This window comes from Conger conger, chromosome 1, assembly GCF_963514075.1.
Source record: "Conger conger chromosome 1, fConCon1.1, whole genome shotgun sequence".
Lineage (NCBI taxonomy): Eukaryota > Metazoa > Chordata > Actinopteri > Anguilliformes > Congridae > Conger > Conger conger.
Genome location: NC_083760.1, coordinates 44,552,146 through 44,572,456, shown reverse-complemented (window position 1 = coordinate 44,572,456; position 20,311 = coordinate 44,552,146). Strand labels below are relative to the sequence as shown.

The 20,311-nt window shown below is 42.8% G+C and overlaps 1 protein-coding gene across 1 annotated transcript in view; it reads right to left on the bottom strand.

The window, feature by feature from the left end:
- The window catches only part of kiaa0586 (KIAA0586 ortholog), a 207,302-nt gene that overhangs the window by 172,328 nt on the left and 14,663 nt on the right, over window positions 1-20,311 (bottom strand). Inside the window, exon 9 of the mRNA XM_061232042.1 lies at window positions 2,160-2,280. Coding sequence (XP_061088026.1) covers window positions 2,160-2,280 — 121 coding nt within the window. The remainder of the gene's footprint in view (window positions 1-2,159; window positions 2,281-20,311) is intronic.

The following is a 20,311-nucleotide window of genomic DNA, read 5'->3' as shown; positions in this document are numbered from 1 at the left end:
CACTAACGTGCACAGCCCTGTGCACACAATGTCTTTGTTCGGTTTTTCTGTGAAGTGCTTCAGACATCAATTCAAATGCAATTGGGAGATCCCCCACCCCCCCACAAATTTTTGGAAAAATCTACCAGCAACTATGAGTTATGCTGATTCTAAATAACACATTCTGCTCTAATCATTCTGAATATCTTCCCATCATGTTAATCACACACTGCACAATCAAGGTGATTAGAAAGAGCGAATCAACAACACCTCTGTGAGATTTTTCTTTGCTTTACCACTGCAACCTCGACATACGGCAAGAAATGCCCTATTTTCCCCTTTCTTATCCCCTCTCCCTTTTGCAGTGGCTAAACTGGGAGATTTCTCACCATTTCTACCCCCTCCAGACAAATACGCTCTGCACTGCCGCTCACTCCAGCTCTGTTTATCATGCACTCCATGTGGAAAATTTTCAGCCTGCCGCAGTCAATCGCACGGGTTAATTTTTAGCTTCCGCTAAGCACTTGGCGGGCTGCCAGACAGAGGGATTCTGGGAAACGGAGAGGCTTGCCAAGTACAAACTGCCAGTATTAAGCAGGCCTGACAGCCCCTCTCCTTCCCCGAACTTGGCAGCGGTTCAAAGTGCTCTTTCATTTGAAATGCTGGCAGGCTGCCATGCGCATGCAGATTTACTTTACCTACCCTCAGAGCAGGCCTGATAAATGCCACTGCCGTTGCCATGGGGATAAGAGTCTATCAGAATGGCCTTGTGATCTACGGCCCCTCTCTCCCTCCCTCCCTCCCTCCCGCTTGCTTTCTCTCTTTCTCTCGCTCTTTTTGCCCGTTTTTATGTTCTATCTTTCTTGTCTGACCTGGAAATTGCGATTCTAAAAAAGCACTATAAGATTTTCTGCCGGTGTCTTCAGAGAATAAATGAGCAGAAGTAGATCTTTTATCTTTTATGTGAATTTGGATCCTAGGATCCAAACTGTCAATTTTGTTTTTATAAAACTGTGACTGTAAATGTTCTATTGTAATCAGAGATCCCCTGAAAAAGAGACCTTGGTCTCAGTGAGACTTCCCTGCAATAAAGGTATAGAAAAAAGGGTTTGGCAAAATTGTCAACGACACACAGTATTTGCTATTAAGATGTTTTTAAATGACAATAAAACAGGCATAAATGAAGACTGCGATATGCAATAAAGCAGCAGTACTGCTCTAACTTGTAGGTAAATTTGGCGTTTGCTTCTTGACCCCCCCCCCCCCCCCTACATTCTACATTCTACATTCAAATACTTTAAAAAGAGAGAAATTACATATTATCTTTTTCTGAATTCTCAGGCGACCCCCATCCTGAGATCAAGCTACCCAACATGGCCTCCCGAGCCACAGTTTGGGAACCCCTGGCGTAAAGGCTGCTGATTGGCCCGGCCGGAGCGACCACCAGCTGCCCAATGCAGGCCTGAGTGAATGTGCCTCAGCTACGGGTGCCAGCAGTCATCAGAAAACTACAGTATCAACTCATTTGGCCTGTCGCCTCTAAAAGATCTGGAAAGGAAGGAAATGGGAAATAGGTTCCAATTTTGGACCTGGAGACAAAATTCCTCTCCTCCTGCATTAAATAAGTAAGGCACATAAGCAAATATTATTATAATTCTTATTATTATTGAATACCACCACCACAGAGGTACAGAACGTGGAGATGGGGAGCTCTTGGTTATGGGGGGAAAGAGATGATGCTGAAGCTCACTCTGCCTCCATGTTGTGTTTGTGACGTGGATATCGTGGAAAGCTAGCCATTCTGAGCCGTCATCATTCACCAGAGCAGAGAGCAAAACCAGATAGAAGCTGCAGCAATAAACACTACTCTGAATAGCAGCTTCTGGCAGGCCAAGAATATATATTAAAAAAAAAAAATATCTAAGTGAAGCACAGTACCGAAGTTTAAAAAAAACATACAAACAAGCACACGCAAAACCATATTTTGTGCCTCTTGCAATTCCTAAGCATCTCCTAGTTTGAAAAGAAAACCACCTCTAATGAACCGTGCTCATATGATTTCAATTTTCCTCTAGAGATTCAATATCAATCATGAACACAGGCGCACAGGAAAATAAATGTAATCACTCCAGCAGACATGCCGACTTTTTTTTTTTTTTTTTTTTTCTTCCTCCTCTTACCTGGGTGGTTCTGGTTGGCAGACAGCTGTTGCTATGGCAACCTTCTTTCCACCTGCAGGCTGCGTTCTGCTCCCGAGAGATTTGGGGTTGTTAAGGATCTCTTCCAGGAGCCTGCCATTTCCTGCAGTGGGAGAGACGTTCACAATGAGCTTCAGACGCTTGCCTAGGTCAGCACTTTATACCTGGATACACCGGTGGGTAAACGGACTGGGACGTGCGTTTGCCGCCCAGCTAGTTTCCTTCTGCTCAGAAAAGGCACATTTGTGCCTGTGGTACAGATGAATGGCTTCATTTTGGCCATTGTGCTTCATCAAAAAAATGTCTTTGGACCTTAGACTTAACACAATTAAAGTACAGTATTTGTTATTCTTTACATTGAACAGTGCAGCACGAGCCACAAAAAAACGTTAACATTTAATGTTCAGCTCGCAGGATGAAGGCTTGGAGCATTACTCTGACATCATGCCAGTCTGAAAGAAACAGGAATGCAGGAGCGCTCTGTCACATACTTGCTCTGTAAAATGTAGGATGAACAGAGTACTGCCAACATCTTTAAAAAGAGGTGTTGGAAAAGTAAAGGAATAGCATCATTTGCTCTCTCCTTCCCTCTTCGTCACGCATTTATAAATGTAAACTTTGAAATCTGGTTGAGTCTACATCCATGAACTTTGCATGAGTTTTTCTTTGGGTGCTGATATAACAGATTTCCAGAATTTGACATTGCCAGCACTGAACCAATAGGTGGCACTACCAAAAGATAGTACAGCTTTTGGCTCATACAGGTGAAACAGTCCCTGCCAAACAATAATATATCTTCTAATTGAACAAATGAATTGCAATCCTGGATACATTCACCATTAGTGAGTTAATGGGATAACCAGACTTTCCTGTCTTGTGTTCTTTATCCTTTGTGTAATAGGAAGAGTAAAAATGAGAGGACACAGGAGACCAGCCGCTATGGCTGATGTTCTACATTACACCCCCCCGCTCCACACTTTTGGCAGAAGTGTGATGCTCAAGCTCAAAACAAACAAATAAAAAGCCCAAAACTAATGTGCATGGGAAAATACAGATGGATTTATGTAGGAAATGCCAATTGCAATTATGAAAAACATATAGTCAATAACTTACAAATGGTATCTCCAGTCATGTTAATTTGAAATTACAGTGACAGCCATCTAGCTCATAAGCCTTGCCTTTTCTGAGCTAAACATACGTGCAACAGTGTTACTGTTTAAGCATTGTGCATTCCCATGTCAGATATCCCACAAGCCACAGTTAGAGAAACACAAAGCAAGCGTTTCTCTAAATGTTTTCACTGCTAGATAATGTTACAGTTGGCTTCCAAGTGACATTTGTTTTTTGTATCGAGCCAGTTAGATAATCAGACACAATCACGGTATTGTATAGCAGATGTCAGCTAGCAAGCTAGAAACTACCCAGTGATTGTAGCTATAATACTCCAAGTAATTTTAAACTGAGGAGGAAAACACCATAATTGGGCGTACACAAACAGAGGCTAACCACATGCTTACAGTATTCCCATTGACTCCTCAAACAAGCTTAGTTTCTTAAGCTGCCTCTGGCACTGTGGGATGATGTCGTTGTCAGGAACTCCATTTCCTGTTTTCCCTTGCAGGAGCATTAGCTGTAACAGCGCTAACATGCTAACGCCCATTGACGAGACTGACCGATCAAAATCTGATTGGAGCAAAATTTCACCACGCAGGTCATTCCTACTTAATATTTCATGACAGTTCACTTAATTTCCATTTTATTTTGATAGTGCTCTTTATGGAGAGATGGTCACAAAAATAGTCACAAAAATTAGGTAAGACCGAGCTTGAACCAGAAAAATCCAGCAAGTGAGGTTTATATTAAAAAATGTATTAAAAAAAACCCAGTGGGAAGAAAAAACAGTTGAGGGCTTTTATGTAGCCCTGAGTACATAGTGAAGCACAGGGCCGTATAACAGCCCTGAGAACACAGTGAAGCACAGGGCCGTATAACAGCCCTGAGAACACAGTGAAGCACAGGGCCGTATAACAGCCCTGAGAACACAGTGAAGCACAGGGCCATATAACAGCTCTGAGTACACAGTGAAGCACAGGGCCGTATAAAATTCCTGGTAATCAGGTAAACCATAAGAAAAAATGAAAAAAACGAAAGACAGAACACCCAGATATTGAAGCCTGTTTGTCTGCGTAGGAAGAAATTTGCACACAGTCCACATGAAGCGGTTTGGCCTGACTGATGCCAGTCAGCTCCACTCCAGGGAGGGGCACATGCTGAAGGCGAACTTCCACTGTTCATTCACCTATAGCTGACCAGTCACTGCTGGAAGTACACACCCACGCAAAGATATAGCGATTAATATGGTAGCACACTCCGTGAGAGCCGAATATGGTTGCTGTTAAAAGCAATGCACCACAGAGTATTCTTTCCTCAATTGCCTCAACTGCTAATGTTTATGAAACTCTTTACATGCCAAAGGAGTATATAAAAAAAAAAGTATAATAAGGATACTTATTTTACTAGCTAGTGTGTAGCAAGCAGTAGATTAGTAGTTATAACTAAGTTAGTTAGAGCTGGTTCATGAATACAAGACAGTAAAAGTAGTTGGATAGCTGTAGCCACAATTAGGATCAGCATACAATGCCACTTGATTCATCCAGCAGTTACGATGGTAAATCTGTTTAAATGTTCACCAATGCTAAGCCACTCGAAACTTTGCTGAAGCATGAGAAAATTGAAATATTAGAAAAATGCAATCAAACAGGTGCAGGCCTATGAAATTTGGTATGATCATCTTGAAAACTATAGGAGATATGTCAAGGAATATTTTTAAACAACAATGACTTTTCAGCAGTAAACGGGGTAAAGCCATGAATTATGCAGTTTATTTTGGTGAAATATAAATTGTAATTTGTGGTGGAACAGTTAACAACTATTCGGCAGCAAATCACTTAAATCACTTAGGAAAAAATTTAAATTAGAAAAAAAAAAAATATATATATATATATTTTTTTTTTTTTGTCAAATGAAAACAAGGCACAACCAAAAAAAAAAAAAAAAACTACGAAAATCCCATTGTGTGTGTGGGCTTTTATGTGTCCATAATCACACATATTCACCCATTCATGTTTTTATTAATTTAATTCTGTCTGTCTGTGTGCACGTGTGGCATGTAGGTTTTTATACATTCTCCTTCAAAAGGTGGCTTTATAGTCACAAAAATTCACATAATGAATATGATATGATGGCCGACACACCATCGATAGCCCATTTCTTGCCGCACACATTTATTCTTTGCAGGCCATAGCAAGTTTATTTTCAGATATAGCTGATAAGATAGAGCATAAGAGTGGCAGACTCTCCCGTGAGCGTCTTAATCATCACCTTCTCTAATTATTTTGGTTCCTCCTCCATCCTCTTGAGTGCAGTGCACACGAGAGACAGAAACATATAGGCTTCAGGCTAAATGTTTTGCAGTCCTAGACCATGACTTGATAGATGTAGAATTGCTTCGTCTATTTTTATGTCTTTGCATCGCAGATTAGCTAAATAAAAACTGTATGACACAATGGGCCTCATGCAAGGACCAGTCGTACAAACTGCTTTGTTAAAAATACGAGAAAGTTGATGAATGCGCATGGTTATCTTAAATGGCGTGGACTTGTGTTAGATATATGTATGTATGTATTAGTACTTGTGTTAGATATATGTATGTATGTATTAGTACTTGTGTTAGACATATGTATGTATGTATTAGTACTTGTGTTAGATATATGTATGTATGTATTAGTACTTGTGTTAGAGTGAATTCTGAAATGATATTCATTTAAATTGCCTATTGAGGTAATTGTAGGCTATAATCCTACAATATCAATAAACAATACAATCATTTCTACTGTAGTCATGGGACAGAATATTTATTTGTCTTCGCCTTTGTGGATGTTAAAAGCATTCGTCAACGACCATTTTAGTTATTGATTTCATGTTAATTTGTCCCAGCATATAAGGGCAACGGGCAGGGACCATGCGCAACATCGTGGTTTACTTCTCTGGATGCCCGTGAGTGTCAGATCCTTGGAACAGAGAATGTTTTAGAGACCATGTGAATATATTTGCTGAGACAGACTAACGGTTATTGTCCCAATTTAGACTAACACGGCCAGTGCTTTTACAAATCTGTGACTTCTTGGAGCCGCAAATTACAAGACAGACACACCAATCCAACCCAATTCCGCCACATCTCAAAGTACACCAACCCTGTTCCTGGAGATCTGCTGTCCTGTTGGTTTTCACCCCAACCTCAGCAAAGCACACCTCATTCAACAGCTAAAGATCTTGTTGAGCTGATAATTAGTAGAATCTGGTGTGCCAATTAATTTGGGTTGCAATGAAAACCTACAGGACGGTAGATCTCCAGGAACAGGGTAGGCGACCACTATAGTATTAAAACTCCTTCCCCTTTACAATTCCCCTTCCTCAATTGCAAGCAATATCACTCCATTAGCATGCAAATTATACCAGATGCAAAATAAAAACTAATGTCTATACTCGAGGGCCTGGGGAAGTGCATTTGGAATGCGTCTCGTTTGAGGTGCTCATGGAGATGGGCGGCTTATTTGTAAGTGACTTGTAAACTATTAATTGTACCACGTAAAATGTTTCGAGTGAACTGCATTTTGTTTTCCTTGGCTTTTGCAGGTCACTTATGACACTGGTAAAAAATTATATACAATCCTTTATCAATCTCAGAATGCAGGACTTTAATCTCCAAACCCGTAAAGTTTTTTTTTCTCATTAATAGATGGCATTTTTATGAATGGCATTTGGATGAATGAATTTATGGACAAATTTGAAGTCATGCCTAGTCTTATATGGCATTTGTGGGGTCTAAATTATGCTGATTCATCATTCTCATGAATGCAAACTCTCCCACAAATTAACCGCACATGAAGCGTCCTCCTCACGCCAAGCTGCATTCGTAAGAAGGCCTGTGCACAGCTGCATTTATGTTTTGTAAAATATTTTTCCACTAACCCCCCACCCCCCAAAAAAACATGACAGGATATTGCTGCGATGGAAAGGCCCTTCAAGTTCAGTTGGAAGAAAAAACACCATTTCTTTTCATTGTGTCACAGTACAAAGAAACTGGTTGGATGAGACAGTAAAACTGCTGGATCTGGTCCTCTCCGAAAAACAGACCCTGTTCCCTCCTGGTCAGTAGGCCACAGCAGGCGGGCCTCTTGTGCTACTCCAGCCGAGTACAGTTTCAGTTTGCTCACGGTGCAACTGAAGGTTAAGCCAAGAAATTTCACTATGCATGATGAGTGTGGCTGTGACTTTCTTGAGGGAGTATCAATTCAGCGGCTAGAATTATCCCTGTGCTGACATCTTTATCCCAAGTCGAACTGTACCAACAGCAACATGGCCAAGAGCTACACAGAGGCACTGAAATGCCATAGTTATAAGTGTGACTCAATTCTCTTCTACTGGCATGAAATGTCACACATTCAGCCAGATTTAGTAAGGAAACAATTGTAACAAAAACATTCTATTGCGACTTGTTTGCAGTCACTGATACTGACACATAAATGACAGATTTACAAAGACTATTATTAATTACGCAGTGGACTAAATGAAACACACTCTTTCACAAATTTGCGGTAGGAAATACCCATAAAACGTCAGAAACATGGCATGCTTACACATCCAGATTACAAGGCACTGAGAAATGGATATGGAGCTACCACAAGAAAAAGAAAACATAAGAAATTAACTTGAATGGGAGACGGTAAAGTTGTGTTCAAAATTCATTACATACCCTAATGAAGGCATACAAAGAATTTTAAATTCAGAACTCCATTTTTATACTAACTGCTAGCTGACTTCAATAGACATCTTGCATCCTTCCAAAGATAATTTCACATTATATATGAAAATTCACAAGAAGAGACAGATAGAAATGGGTGTAAAACAAAACTAAATGCAGTCTTATGAATTTGTTCATCTCCACCCCATGCTGCCATCGAGGTGCTTAACCTACAACCCACCACCCTTCCCCGGCAACATGCGTGTGAGCTATAGGCTATAACAGCGCATAAAAAAATACCGCCTGCTTTCAGGAACGTTCAAAAATCATCACATCAAAAGGGAGTGGTAATTAATGCCTGCTTTAGTACATCAGACAGAATACTTTGCCTAACTGAAATAATATCCACCCTTCTTTTGCGCTTTTGTTCCAGGTTTACATATGCATGAGCATGTTTACCTATGCATCAACAGAAAAGTTAGAGTGACCCAATCTCAGCAAATTACGTCCTAAATAGCGATTTTTCAAACCACTGCAACCATTTAGTAAATCCCACGTAGATATTGCCTGTGCTCACCGCTGTGTGAGGGCTGTGCTCACTGCTGTGTAAGGGCTGTGCTCACCGCTGTGTGAGGCCTGTGCTCACTGCTGTGTGAGGCCTGTGCTCACTGCTGTGTGAGGCCTGTGCTCACCGCTGTGTGAGGCCTGTGCTGCATTATGTACAGCCTGGGTGCATCTAAACACTCAAACGTATCCTCCTTCACTCTGATCTGGAAATATGGGACAGGAAAAGACAATTGGAGGAAAGGAGGATACATTTTTTAGAGTATTAGGATGCACCCCCTGTGCTGTTATTTCCACACTACCATTGGTGTTTCAATGAACTGCCAGCGATATAAACGGGTAATGTGTAATCTGCCAAGTCACTTTAATGTGTAAAGTGTAAATTAAGCATACATTATGCAAATTGCCTTTCATAAGGCCTGCCAGACAGCTCTGTATCGCAATCCCTCAGAAATGCTCTTGTTAAATTAAGGGTTAAATACTTAAACCTAAACATGCTGATTAAGCCATTTTCAAAGAGCTACCTGAGATACATCTACAGTATGTGCAGACCTGAAGAGCATCAATATCCAGCTGTTATGTCCAACTAAACGGATCATTTGTAAATACTCAAGTGTAAAAATGTGTAAAATCTAACTGTAAGCATACCTGAACACATTAAATGACCAGCTGTATAAAAGCAACCCTAACTGATGAACGTAATGCCCTGACATTCATTTTCCACCGTTCCTTTTCATTTCAGGCCTATGTGCAGCATACATATTTTATGCAGCCTAATATTAAGTAGGCTAATTAGCAACAAAACATGTTTAGATCTTAATTTGGCACATGAACACATGGGCTCCACCAGTGACGGTGACGGCGCTCAAAATAGTATACATTTTAGTATCTGCTACCTGCTAAGCAAGCTGATAATGTCAGACACAGGAGAATCACAGACAGGCCCTCCCTCACAGTCTAAGCTGATAAGTGTTCTGCCACAAAATGGCTGCTGGGAGCTCCACATCACAGCAGTAGTGGAGGAGGTTTGTTACACACCTCTGCAGAATAATTTCAGACCTGGGGGTGCTAATACACTAAAAATAAAATAATGTTAAAGAATACCTGTATACAGATTTTAAGTTCACTGTTCATTTTATTTTAAGTAACTGTACATTGCAAACAGGCCGACTATACGCAACAAGAGAAACTTCAACTGAGCCCAAATCTAGCCTGCTTACTCTTGGACCTGTGATACTATAAAAATAATGTTGTCCAAATTAAATTTAAAAAATGTATGATAATGTACCGGTGAGCATACAGCTATAAATGCATCAAGAGTTACAATGTGCTTTCTAGGTATTTATGCACATTTAACATTTTCTTCTTTCATGAACATTGGTCAGAAACACAGGTAAGTCCTGTCCATCCTTGACTGCTACTACACATTAGAATAAATATAGAGGGTACCCATAATTAAAGGTCGGCAGAAACTATTTTTAATTTTGGAAAAATTATATTCATATTGAACACGTCAGTTTTGAGGGAGAATATGGCTAAATAAATACACAATAAATAAGATTTTCAGGCGGTTCTGAGATAGTGTGCCAGTTTAAATGTTTAAACTATGAAACGGCAAACATTAACCCACTGCTTATATCAATAACTCATCCTGGTCAATTGCACTCCACAAAGTTAAACTGACTCGCGCGGGCCAGAGGAAGCAGAAGGAGCGTGTGGACCGCGCGACTGAGAGGCCGACAGGCCGCTCTGCAAGAGAAAGTGGCTTCGGGCAGCACGCTGACCCAGGCCGACCTCCATCTCAGGCCTTGGCAGGTAAGGGTGCGAGCTAATAATAAAGCCTGCCATTTCATTTTAAAAGGGCATCTCCGCAGGGGACAGATGGCCTCCCTTGGCATCGCCATGGCGACAGGGCAGCTGGAGAAGCGGCCGTGGTTAAGAGCCGCAGCGCATCTCGCCGAGCACTTCCGCTCCGCCTCATCCTGACAAATCACACTTTACACGTCACTCAGGAGGACACACTGCTCAACCACCACTCACACAATAACAATACATTCAATTCAATTAAAATGACCACACACTTCACCCAAACCCCTTATATGGGCAGGGTTTTTTTGCATTCATTCCTTTTTTAACAGTGCAATTTGTCACTATGGTAACAGGTTGTACTATTTGAAAGTGTTAAAACTCACGGTTCTATTTGTATAAGCTATTTTAAGATGGCATTGCTTTAGCGACAACAGTTCCTTATTTTGTAACATATGAGTGGCAAACAAGTGTGGGGGGACCTCACCTCCTCTGCATTTTGGAAATCCATATGCCACACAAAATAAGGAACCGCGTCCTTTTCACGGCAAGGGTCTAGCAAACCAAATGCATAATAACGCAATTCTAAAAACGTGCTAACTTGGAGATACGTCGATAGAATGTCCATTGTTCACTTTATCATATACCTTTTGTAAAGGCTCTATGAAACAAGAGACCATGTACGATCTTCTCTGACTAGTATCGCTAATCCAGTTGCACAGTAAAGGTGTGATCCCCATCCGTAAGCAAAAAACGCAGTATAACTTCAGCTGAGCCTAGAACGGGCTAGCTAGTCGAAGTGAAAAGCATTAGCTCATGACATTACATTTCCAACAGTATTTAGTTTATTAGGCTTTCGTAAAATAACACAGCATTTCTTTGCTTGTGTAACAAAACGGAAGCATTTTTAATATACACACCGAAACGGTTACGCTTCGGCAAAAACTGTTATTGAGATTTTATGGCCGAAAAGGTGGACAATTTGCAACTAATTTGCAATGCCTACGTCTAAACAGGACTTCCTTTGGGGGACTGCCAAATAATTTGTTTACAGAAATGACAGAATGTCCATGTGTTTTAAAAATAATAGAAATAGAAATTGAATAGAATGCACCAATCATCTTAAAATGACAACTAAATTCTAAGAGAAATACCTTTGTATAGGTATTGCATATGACTCTGTAAGTCTCTGTGTGTCCGTCCCCATCAGAAGGCTGGTCAGGCTGAATCAAACAGAGATTGCACAGTTTTTATGGTGTGACAGTGTTGCGTGTCTGTGTCCGAGGCGGCCATTTTGTGCCACAGGGCACGCTGTGTGACAGCCGAGGCAGAGGAACAAAGGGGAGCCTCCCTCCTCCTTAAGCAGGGACAGCAGAGATGGAAAAGACCCTCTCTGTCACAAGAGGATCGAGCGGGCGCGCTCCCTGAAGTGGAAATCAACAGCTGCTGCGCTCCAGACTGGAAACCCAGTGAGGTCACACTTGGCAGCAGTGTTCTTTTTAGACTAATAAGGCTCTTAGGCTAATCTAAAAAGCAATTACATCATGTGATCTGATTAAATGGAAAGGAGGAACTGCCGCAGTCTAAATATACCCCTTGCTCCGATTGGAACAGATTTAGAGGCGAGATATGCTGCACGGACACAACATTAATCAGAAACGATGGAAAGTGTGTGAGCGTGTGCGCACGTGCACGCACGCGTTCACATGACTGTGTCAGAAGAGCTCTCTTTTTACGCCACCATCTGTCCAGCCGGGAGCAATAGGCTTTTTAAGCTTATCGAGCCCCTACTGGGAGAGATAACCGGCGTACGTCATGATACCATGAAGTGCCTTTCATCCCGGAACACAGTTCTGCTTTTGAAGTGGCTGGTCATCATTTCAGCATAATCTGACTTGGAATCTGTCAGCTCAGGCTGACATTCTGGTCATGATTCCACTTGAGTGCTGTGACAAGCAAAATGTGGAATAACTTTCCCAATTCTCTATGGGAATCGTGCAGCCCATATTTACATAGACAAATGTCATTTTTCTCATCTCATTCCGTGGCTGCCGCTGAATGCTCTGGAGTGGGTGGAGCTCATGGATGCTGAATATAGTGGAGTGGGCGGAGCTCATGGATGCTGAATGTAGTGGAGTGGGTGGAGCTTACAGATACTTAAAACTGTCCCTTGCACTCCTTTTTAAAATATTGCTGCTCTCATATTTCATATTACTCATACTTAACAATAGCAAGAACAGCAGCTGACAATATCCATCAACCCGTTTCTTGACTATATGAACACATAACCAGCAAGATATGTTTTAGATCTTGGGGCAAGCTTGCTTTCTTGACACTTGTACTAAACAGCAGTGCAGTATAGATGTAACACAGATATTCCATGTAAAATAGGTGTTTAGATTGAACACAAGTTGATATTGGTTCATTTTGCTCTCATCTGCATTCATCCATGGAGGGAAACAAAGCAACCAGGAACCCCTCCACTCGAAGAACCAGGAAAACTAGGCTAAGCCAACGACTGGAAAATGTTGGTCGACATTGAACAACTCATATTCCCACCAGAAATGAGTCACCACACTAGGTACTCTAGTCCACTGGATACGGTTTACATCACCAAGGTCACAGTACCCTGGGAGGACTTGGAGCATAAGAAGCTACGTTATGCAGAGATTGCAGCTGAAGCACAACACCATGGCTGGAGAACAGAAGTCTGCCCAGGGGAAGTGGGATGTAGAGGTTTTGCAGCCACCTCGACCACCAGGCTGCTGAAGGGATCTCTGGTCAGGCCCTGCAGAGACCATAAAAGCTGCTTTGAAGACAGCAGAAAGAAGCACTCAATGGCTCTGGGTGAGGAGGACAGATCCCAGTTGGGCTCCAAAATATTAAAACAAGATCAGGATGACACGTTTGGGGGGGGGGGGGGGGGGGGGGGGGTTCTGGGACACCATAATTCACTGTTGGTCAAGGAAAGAGGGTGCCCACCTGAAAACAGCAGCGTGTAATCCATCCGTCATCCGACGTCTCTCTGAATCGGATTCTGGGCTCATCCAGTGACTGCTGTGAAAGGACAGCTCACGACACGGGAAAGCCCTTGTGACAGCACGGAGGGACAGCTGACAGAAGGAAATACACCCCAGGGGGGTGGACATAGGCAGCTACCCATGGCTGCATGGCCAAACACTGTTTCAGCACGTCGGAGACACTCGCCAAGCCTACAAAAAGACAACAAAAGGACAATACCCCAAGACTCTGCGAGAGCAGGGGGCTCTGCGGCTGAGAACACTGCTGTAGACCCAGGAACGGAAACAACTGAGAAACAACAGCACTGTATACAAGACAGCCACAACATCAGCAACAGCAGCAGCAGCAGCAGCCAGACACAAACTCTACGGGCCTCATTTATCTATACCTTCAGAAATCCACGTGTAAATTTATGTGTGATCAGAACCGAACTAACAAATCATAAACAAAAAGTGTGTGCACAGAACTTATGATTAACATAAATTGACATCCCTAAAAGACCACATAATTACATTTCAGGAAATTTCAAGAGATGGCTGAGAAAAAATCAATGAACTTTGCGTTAAAATGCCATTTTTGTCATTATTATACGACTGTGTGCTCTACAGCTACTTTCTAACATCTTGTCTTTCCGAACATTAAAATGCACACTCAACAAGCACTTTATTAGGTATTTATTAGACTCATTTACTACTGCAGCCTATCCACATAGAGTTATGATGTGTTGTGTGTTCAGAGATGACCAGTCTGGCCATTCTCCTCTGACGTCTCATTAACAAGGCGTTTCTGCCTGCAGAACTGCTGCTCACTGTATTATACAGTGGGGTGCAAACGTCTGAGACCACTAGTGAAAATGTTTATATTTTGCATTCTTTTCTAATTTAATACAAACTTTTTCATAACAAATTATATTATCAGCATAACAATGAGTGAAAAGTTGAATCTTTGAAAAGATTACATTAATTTCAGAATTAGTATTTGGTATGTCCATCCTTTGCTTTAATGGCAACATGGGCTGACATGGGCTCCACAAATTTGCGCAAAAAAACCTGATATCCCCGCATTATATGACAATGTTCCAAAGAGCATTTTGTGTGGTGCTTGGCTTTAGTCAATCTTCAAGTGCCCGCATAAATGTTCAAGGGGGTTGTTGTGGTCAGGTGATTGTGAATTGTGCTGCACTCCCTGCTCTTCTCACAAAGCTTAGAAGTGACTTTAATTTGTAAAACACATTTCTAAATCCTAAAACTTTGATTATTTGCAGGACTACATGGAAAAAAAAAATATATATATATATATATATATACACACATATATAAATATACATACATACATATATATATATATAGAAACACACATCCATATACTGTATATAGACATCTATATTTACATACAAATTGTTATAACCCTAACAGCTAACAAAACAGGTATACGAGAGTGTGTTTGTGTGCATGCGTGTATATACTGTGTTAGGGTGCGTCAGTGTGTTCGTGAACTGTACTATTGTGCAATGTTTGTTTTGTCACTAAATTTTAAATATGGTTATATTTTTGGCATTTTAGAAGTGTACCTCTGTTTCAATCTCACCTGTTGTACAGTGACCACATATGCTTTAGGCAGCAAGGATTTTTTTATGCCTAGTGTGTAGTTGGTAAGGATCACAAGATATTCAGCCAATTTGCATTCTTGTTTTAGTGCCAGGTAGCAATTAAGCTCATTTTGTGTTTTGGTTTGGTTGTTCCAATGTTCAAGATAAATGGTTTTATTTTGCTGAACAATTTGGTTTATTCTGATTTGTGTTTGTGAAGCAGTGCTGGTCTGAGAGATGTTATTGATAGGTGTGCTGTAGCCCCTGTTCAGCGGGTGACGGTAGCACCAGGTCATCTGCATAGAGGAGGAATTGAACTTCCAGCTTGTTTAGAGTTAGGCCAGTGGCTGTAGATTGTTCCAACAACAACGCCAACGCCAACTCATTTATATAGATATTAAATAGAGTATATATAGTACATGCCTGTCCCTTGAGTGAAGAGATCAGTCCTTTTATTGCCATTTTTACTCCGCATTTATTATTTGCATTTATTGATTGAATTATGTCATATACATTACCCCCTACACCACTTTGGAGAATCTTATAACATAAACATTCCTGCCAAATTGAATCAAACGCCTTTTTAAAATCAATAGAGCATGCAAAAAATGTTTGGTTTGTTGGTGTACATGTTGATTAATTAAGGTATGTAGGATGTAAATATGATCAGTAGTTTGGTGGTTTGGTAGAAAGCCAATTTGTCCTTTATTCAAAACATTGTGTTCGATAAGGAAGGCCAGTATTCGGGCATTAATAATACTGCAGAAAACTTTCATCAGATTACTGCTTACACAAATGCCTTAAAAGTAGTTATTTGGGTCTAATTTGTCTCCACTCTTGTGTATTGGGGAAATAAGGGAAGCAGCCAGCTCGGAGAACTAGATTGAACGATTTCAGCAGGCCAGCTGCAGCTCAGGGGTGCTTTGTTCAAGCATCTCCGTCCTGATGTTGTTATGGCCACAAGTCTTTCTAGGTTTAAATTTAATTTGGCCTTTAATCAAGATTTGGTTGGCCAGTGGCTCTGACTGTTTTTGATTGTTGATTCTCGGTTTTTTCATTTTTCATTGATTTCATTGATCCAAATTGAGATCGTTTGGTGATATTTGTTTATATAAATTCAAAATGTGTTTTCCAGGTATTATAGTTTTGTATGACCAGATTTCAGGTGCTCTTGTTGCTCAATTTGTTTCATTGTTCCCAGAACCAATTTCCGTCAATAGAATCCTCAATTTCTCTGAGGTTTTGATTACAATCATTACACTTGTTGTGCCTGAAAATCTTTCAGTATTTCGGTGTAGTTTTGAGAAATTTCCATTTGTGTGGGTCATGGCGTTTTTTGGACAAGTGTCTCAATTTTTTTCTGACAGTTCTGCAGTCCTCATCAAACCACTCTTTTTGGGGTCTCTTGTCAGATTTGCGATTTAGTTTTTGAGACCTGCTTTATTGGCTGAATTATTATATATTTTGTTGATTTGTGTTACAGCCATATTTATGCCAGATTTTTTGGTTGAAATGTTTTTGAGAGAAAGTTGTTATGGCGAGTACTCTCCGGTGAACTGATTGCGGTTTTACTGTCATGAGTCCATTTGAACGTTTTGTTGAGCCAAAATGTTGTGCAGGGCTCAGATTCTTTATCTGTATTTTGTCCATTGTTTTTTAAATACACATTTATCTGACAGTGATCAGAAAGTGGTGACAGTGGTCTGACAGTGAATGCACTAATGAAGGAGGGGTCCATGTCAGTGATTGCATAATCGACTACACAAGCCCCAAAAGCTGAACAAGTGAACCTCCCTAAATAGTCCTCTCTGATCCTACCATTAAGCACGTACAGACCTAAAGATCGATAGAGGTGTACAAACTCTTTGCCATTCTTATAGTACAGTCAAGGCTATTTCTTTGGGTAGTGGTGGTGGTAAGGAGGATGCTCTGAAGACGTGGCTGTTGCCAGCAGAATCCACTATATCTCCGATCCTCTTCTGGCATTTAAATCGCCCATCAATAGGACATTACCCTGGGCCTGGTAACGCATGATCTCAGAATGGAGACTTTCAAATAAATTGTCAGCAAAGTATGGTGACTCTAAAGGGGAATGTAGGCTGCACAAATGTATATGTTATTATTACACTGAATGGTATTTTTGTTTAATTTTAGCCACACTTATGTTTTCTTCTCAAATAAAATGGATGATAGCTCCTCTTTATACCATATTACCACTCCTCCCAAGGCTCTGTCACGTTTGATATTGACGTGTTTTAGGGGCGCAAGTAACATTTGTCTATAATTTGGGGGACAGTAAGTCTCTCCCTCTCATTCGGTCTTGTAAGTTCTGCTTTGGAATGTAAATTCTCCAGTTGAGTCATGCATAGACCAGCGCTGAACGAAAAAATTAGATTTAGCACAATTTGAGTGTTGGGGTGCAATTTTAGCATAACCTTAACAGCCGCCCCGACCTCCTCTCTGTGTGAGGAGCGGAAATGAGGTCTGAGGGAGAGGGGTCTGTGTGGGGGGCACTGGAGGAGGGGCCGAGGCGAGCGCAACAGCTTCCCCCCTCCTCCTATTTTCCGCTCTCAGGTAATTGTTACAAGGTCAGACCGAGCAGGAGAAGCCTGGTGCCAACTCCCCTCCCCCAGCGCTGCTTCCATTCAGGCGTCAAAACAAAAGGATGGCTAGTTTCCTAGCAACGCACCATGGCTGCCACTGCCCTCCTGAGAGACGCGAGCACGCAGCGCGCAGCAGGAAAGGGTGTTTCTGCCTAGCATGGAAATGACTGGGGCTGTAAGGAAAGTGTGAATTAACCAATCAAATCCCACGTTACTGTAATGTAATTTGTACATATAGCCACTCGGTTCAGTATTAGCACTAAATAAGCATTAGCAGGCTTAAAAAAACGAAAATGGCTCTATCTATGCACATACACACACTGTGCACATGTGTATGCATGCACATGTGTGGCTGTGTCTGCTTGTGTATTTTTTTCATAGTACAGTATGCGAACATTGCCATTCTGTCAAATCATCAACAACAAATCTGCAACACAAACAGAATATGAATTTACCGGGTATTACTGTAGTACTGCATTCGAATGACCGATCATTTCCTACCAAGTAAATAAAAACACAGAAACACCACCCATTCATGCAAATCCTTATTTAACTAGCACAATGGCTAATTTGCCTGGGGTTTTTCTCTCTTCCCAATCATACTCAGGCATAAGAACCTCTGCTGAGGAGAACAGCATGTGCTCTACTGCAGAGCGCATGGTGTCAGCCGTACATCTCAGACAAGTGGAGCTCACGCAGACAACCGCACCACACCACTCCGAGTGTACAACCGCACCACACCACTCCGAGTGTACAACCGCACCACACCGCTCCGAGTGTACAACCGCACCGCTCCAAGTGTATAACCGCACCACTCCGAGTGTACAACCGCACCACACCACTCCGAGTGTACAACCGCACCACACCACTCCGAGTGTACAACCGCACCACACCACTCCGAGTGTACAACCGCACCACTCCGAGTGTACAATCGCACCGCACCGCTCCAAGTGTATAACCGCACCGCTCCGAGTGTACAACCGCACCGCTCCGAGTGTACAACCGCACCGCTCCGAGTGTATAACCGCACCACACCGCTCCGAGTGTACAACCGCACCGCTCCGAGTGTACAACCGCACCGCTCCGAGTGTACAACCGCACCGCTCCGAGAGTATAACCGCACCGCTCCGAGTGTACAACCGCACCGCTCCAAGTGTATAACCGCACCACTCCGAGTGTACAACCGCACCACACCGCTCCGAGTGTATAACCGCACCACACCGCTCCGAGTGTATAACCGCACCGCTCCAAGTGTATAACCGCACCACTCCGAGTGTACAACCGCACCACACCACTCCGAGTGTACAACCGCACCACACCACTCCGAGTGTACAACCGCACCACACCACTCCGAGTGTACAACCGCACCACACCACTCCGAGTGTACAACCGCACCACACCGCTCCGAGTGTACAACCGCACCGCTCCGAGTGTACAACCGCACCGCTCCGAGTGTACAACCGCACCGCTCCGAGAGTATAACCGCACCACACCGCTCCGAGTGTATAACCGCACCACACCGCTCCGAGTGTATAACCGCACCGCACCACTCCGAGTGTATAACCGCACCGCTCCGAATGTATAACCGCACCACACCACTCCGAGTGTACAACCGCACCACACCACTCCGAGTGTACAACCGCACCGCTCCGAGTGTACAACCGCACCGCTCCGAGTGTACAACCGCACCACACCACTCCGAGTGTATAACCGCACCGCTCCAAGTGTATAACCGCACCACTCCGAGTGTACAACCGCACCACACCACTCCGAGTGTATAACCGCACCGCTCCAAGTGTATAACCGCACCACTCCGAGTGTACAACCGCACCACACCACTCCGAGTGTACAACCGCACCACACCACTCCGAGTGTACAACCGCACCACACCACTCCGAGTGTACAACCGCACCACACCGAGTGTACAACCGCACCACACCACTCCGAGTGTACAACCGCACCACACCGCTCCGAGTGTACAACCGCACCACACCGCTCCGAGTGTACAACCGCACCGCTCCGAGTGTACAACCGCACCGCTCCGAGTGTACAACCGCACCGCTCCGAGTGTACAACCGCACCGCTCCGAGAGTATAACCGCACCGCTCCGAGTGTATAACCGCACCACACCGCTCCGAGTGTATAACCGCACCACACCGCTCCGAGTGTATAACCGCACCGCACCACTCCGAGTGTATAACCGCACCACACCACTCCGAGTGTACAACCGCACCACACCACTCCGAGTGTACAACCGCACCGCTCCGAGTGTACAACCGCACCGCTCCGAGTGTACAACCGCACCGCTCCGAGTGTACAACCGCACCGCTCCGAGTGTACAACCGCACCGCTCCGAGTGTATAACCACACCGAATGTACCACCGCACCGCACATGTGGAAACACCGGATGAGCCACCCAGCCTAAATGCCCCTGAGCAACCCTGTGTTCACATCAGTGCCCATTTACAACACTGGGACAAAAAAGTCCATATCAACAGCAACAAATATGCTTGCATAAAAATATACTTCCAAATAATTTCAAATTGCATCAGGAATTGAGCCAAGAATTCACATTAATTTCCTTACAATCACATACATAATCACAGTATTTGAAATATTCACTCGTGTGAACCCCCCCTGCCCTATATTTAATTTCATGTCATAGAGTTAGCATAGCTCTGATGTGCACCGGAGACAAAGAAATAAGATCTAAAAATAGCCCTATCCCCAAAGAGAATTCAATCAGTCT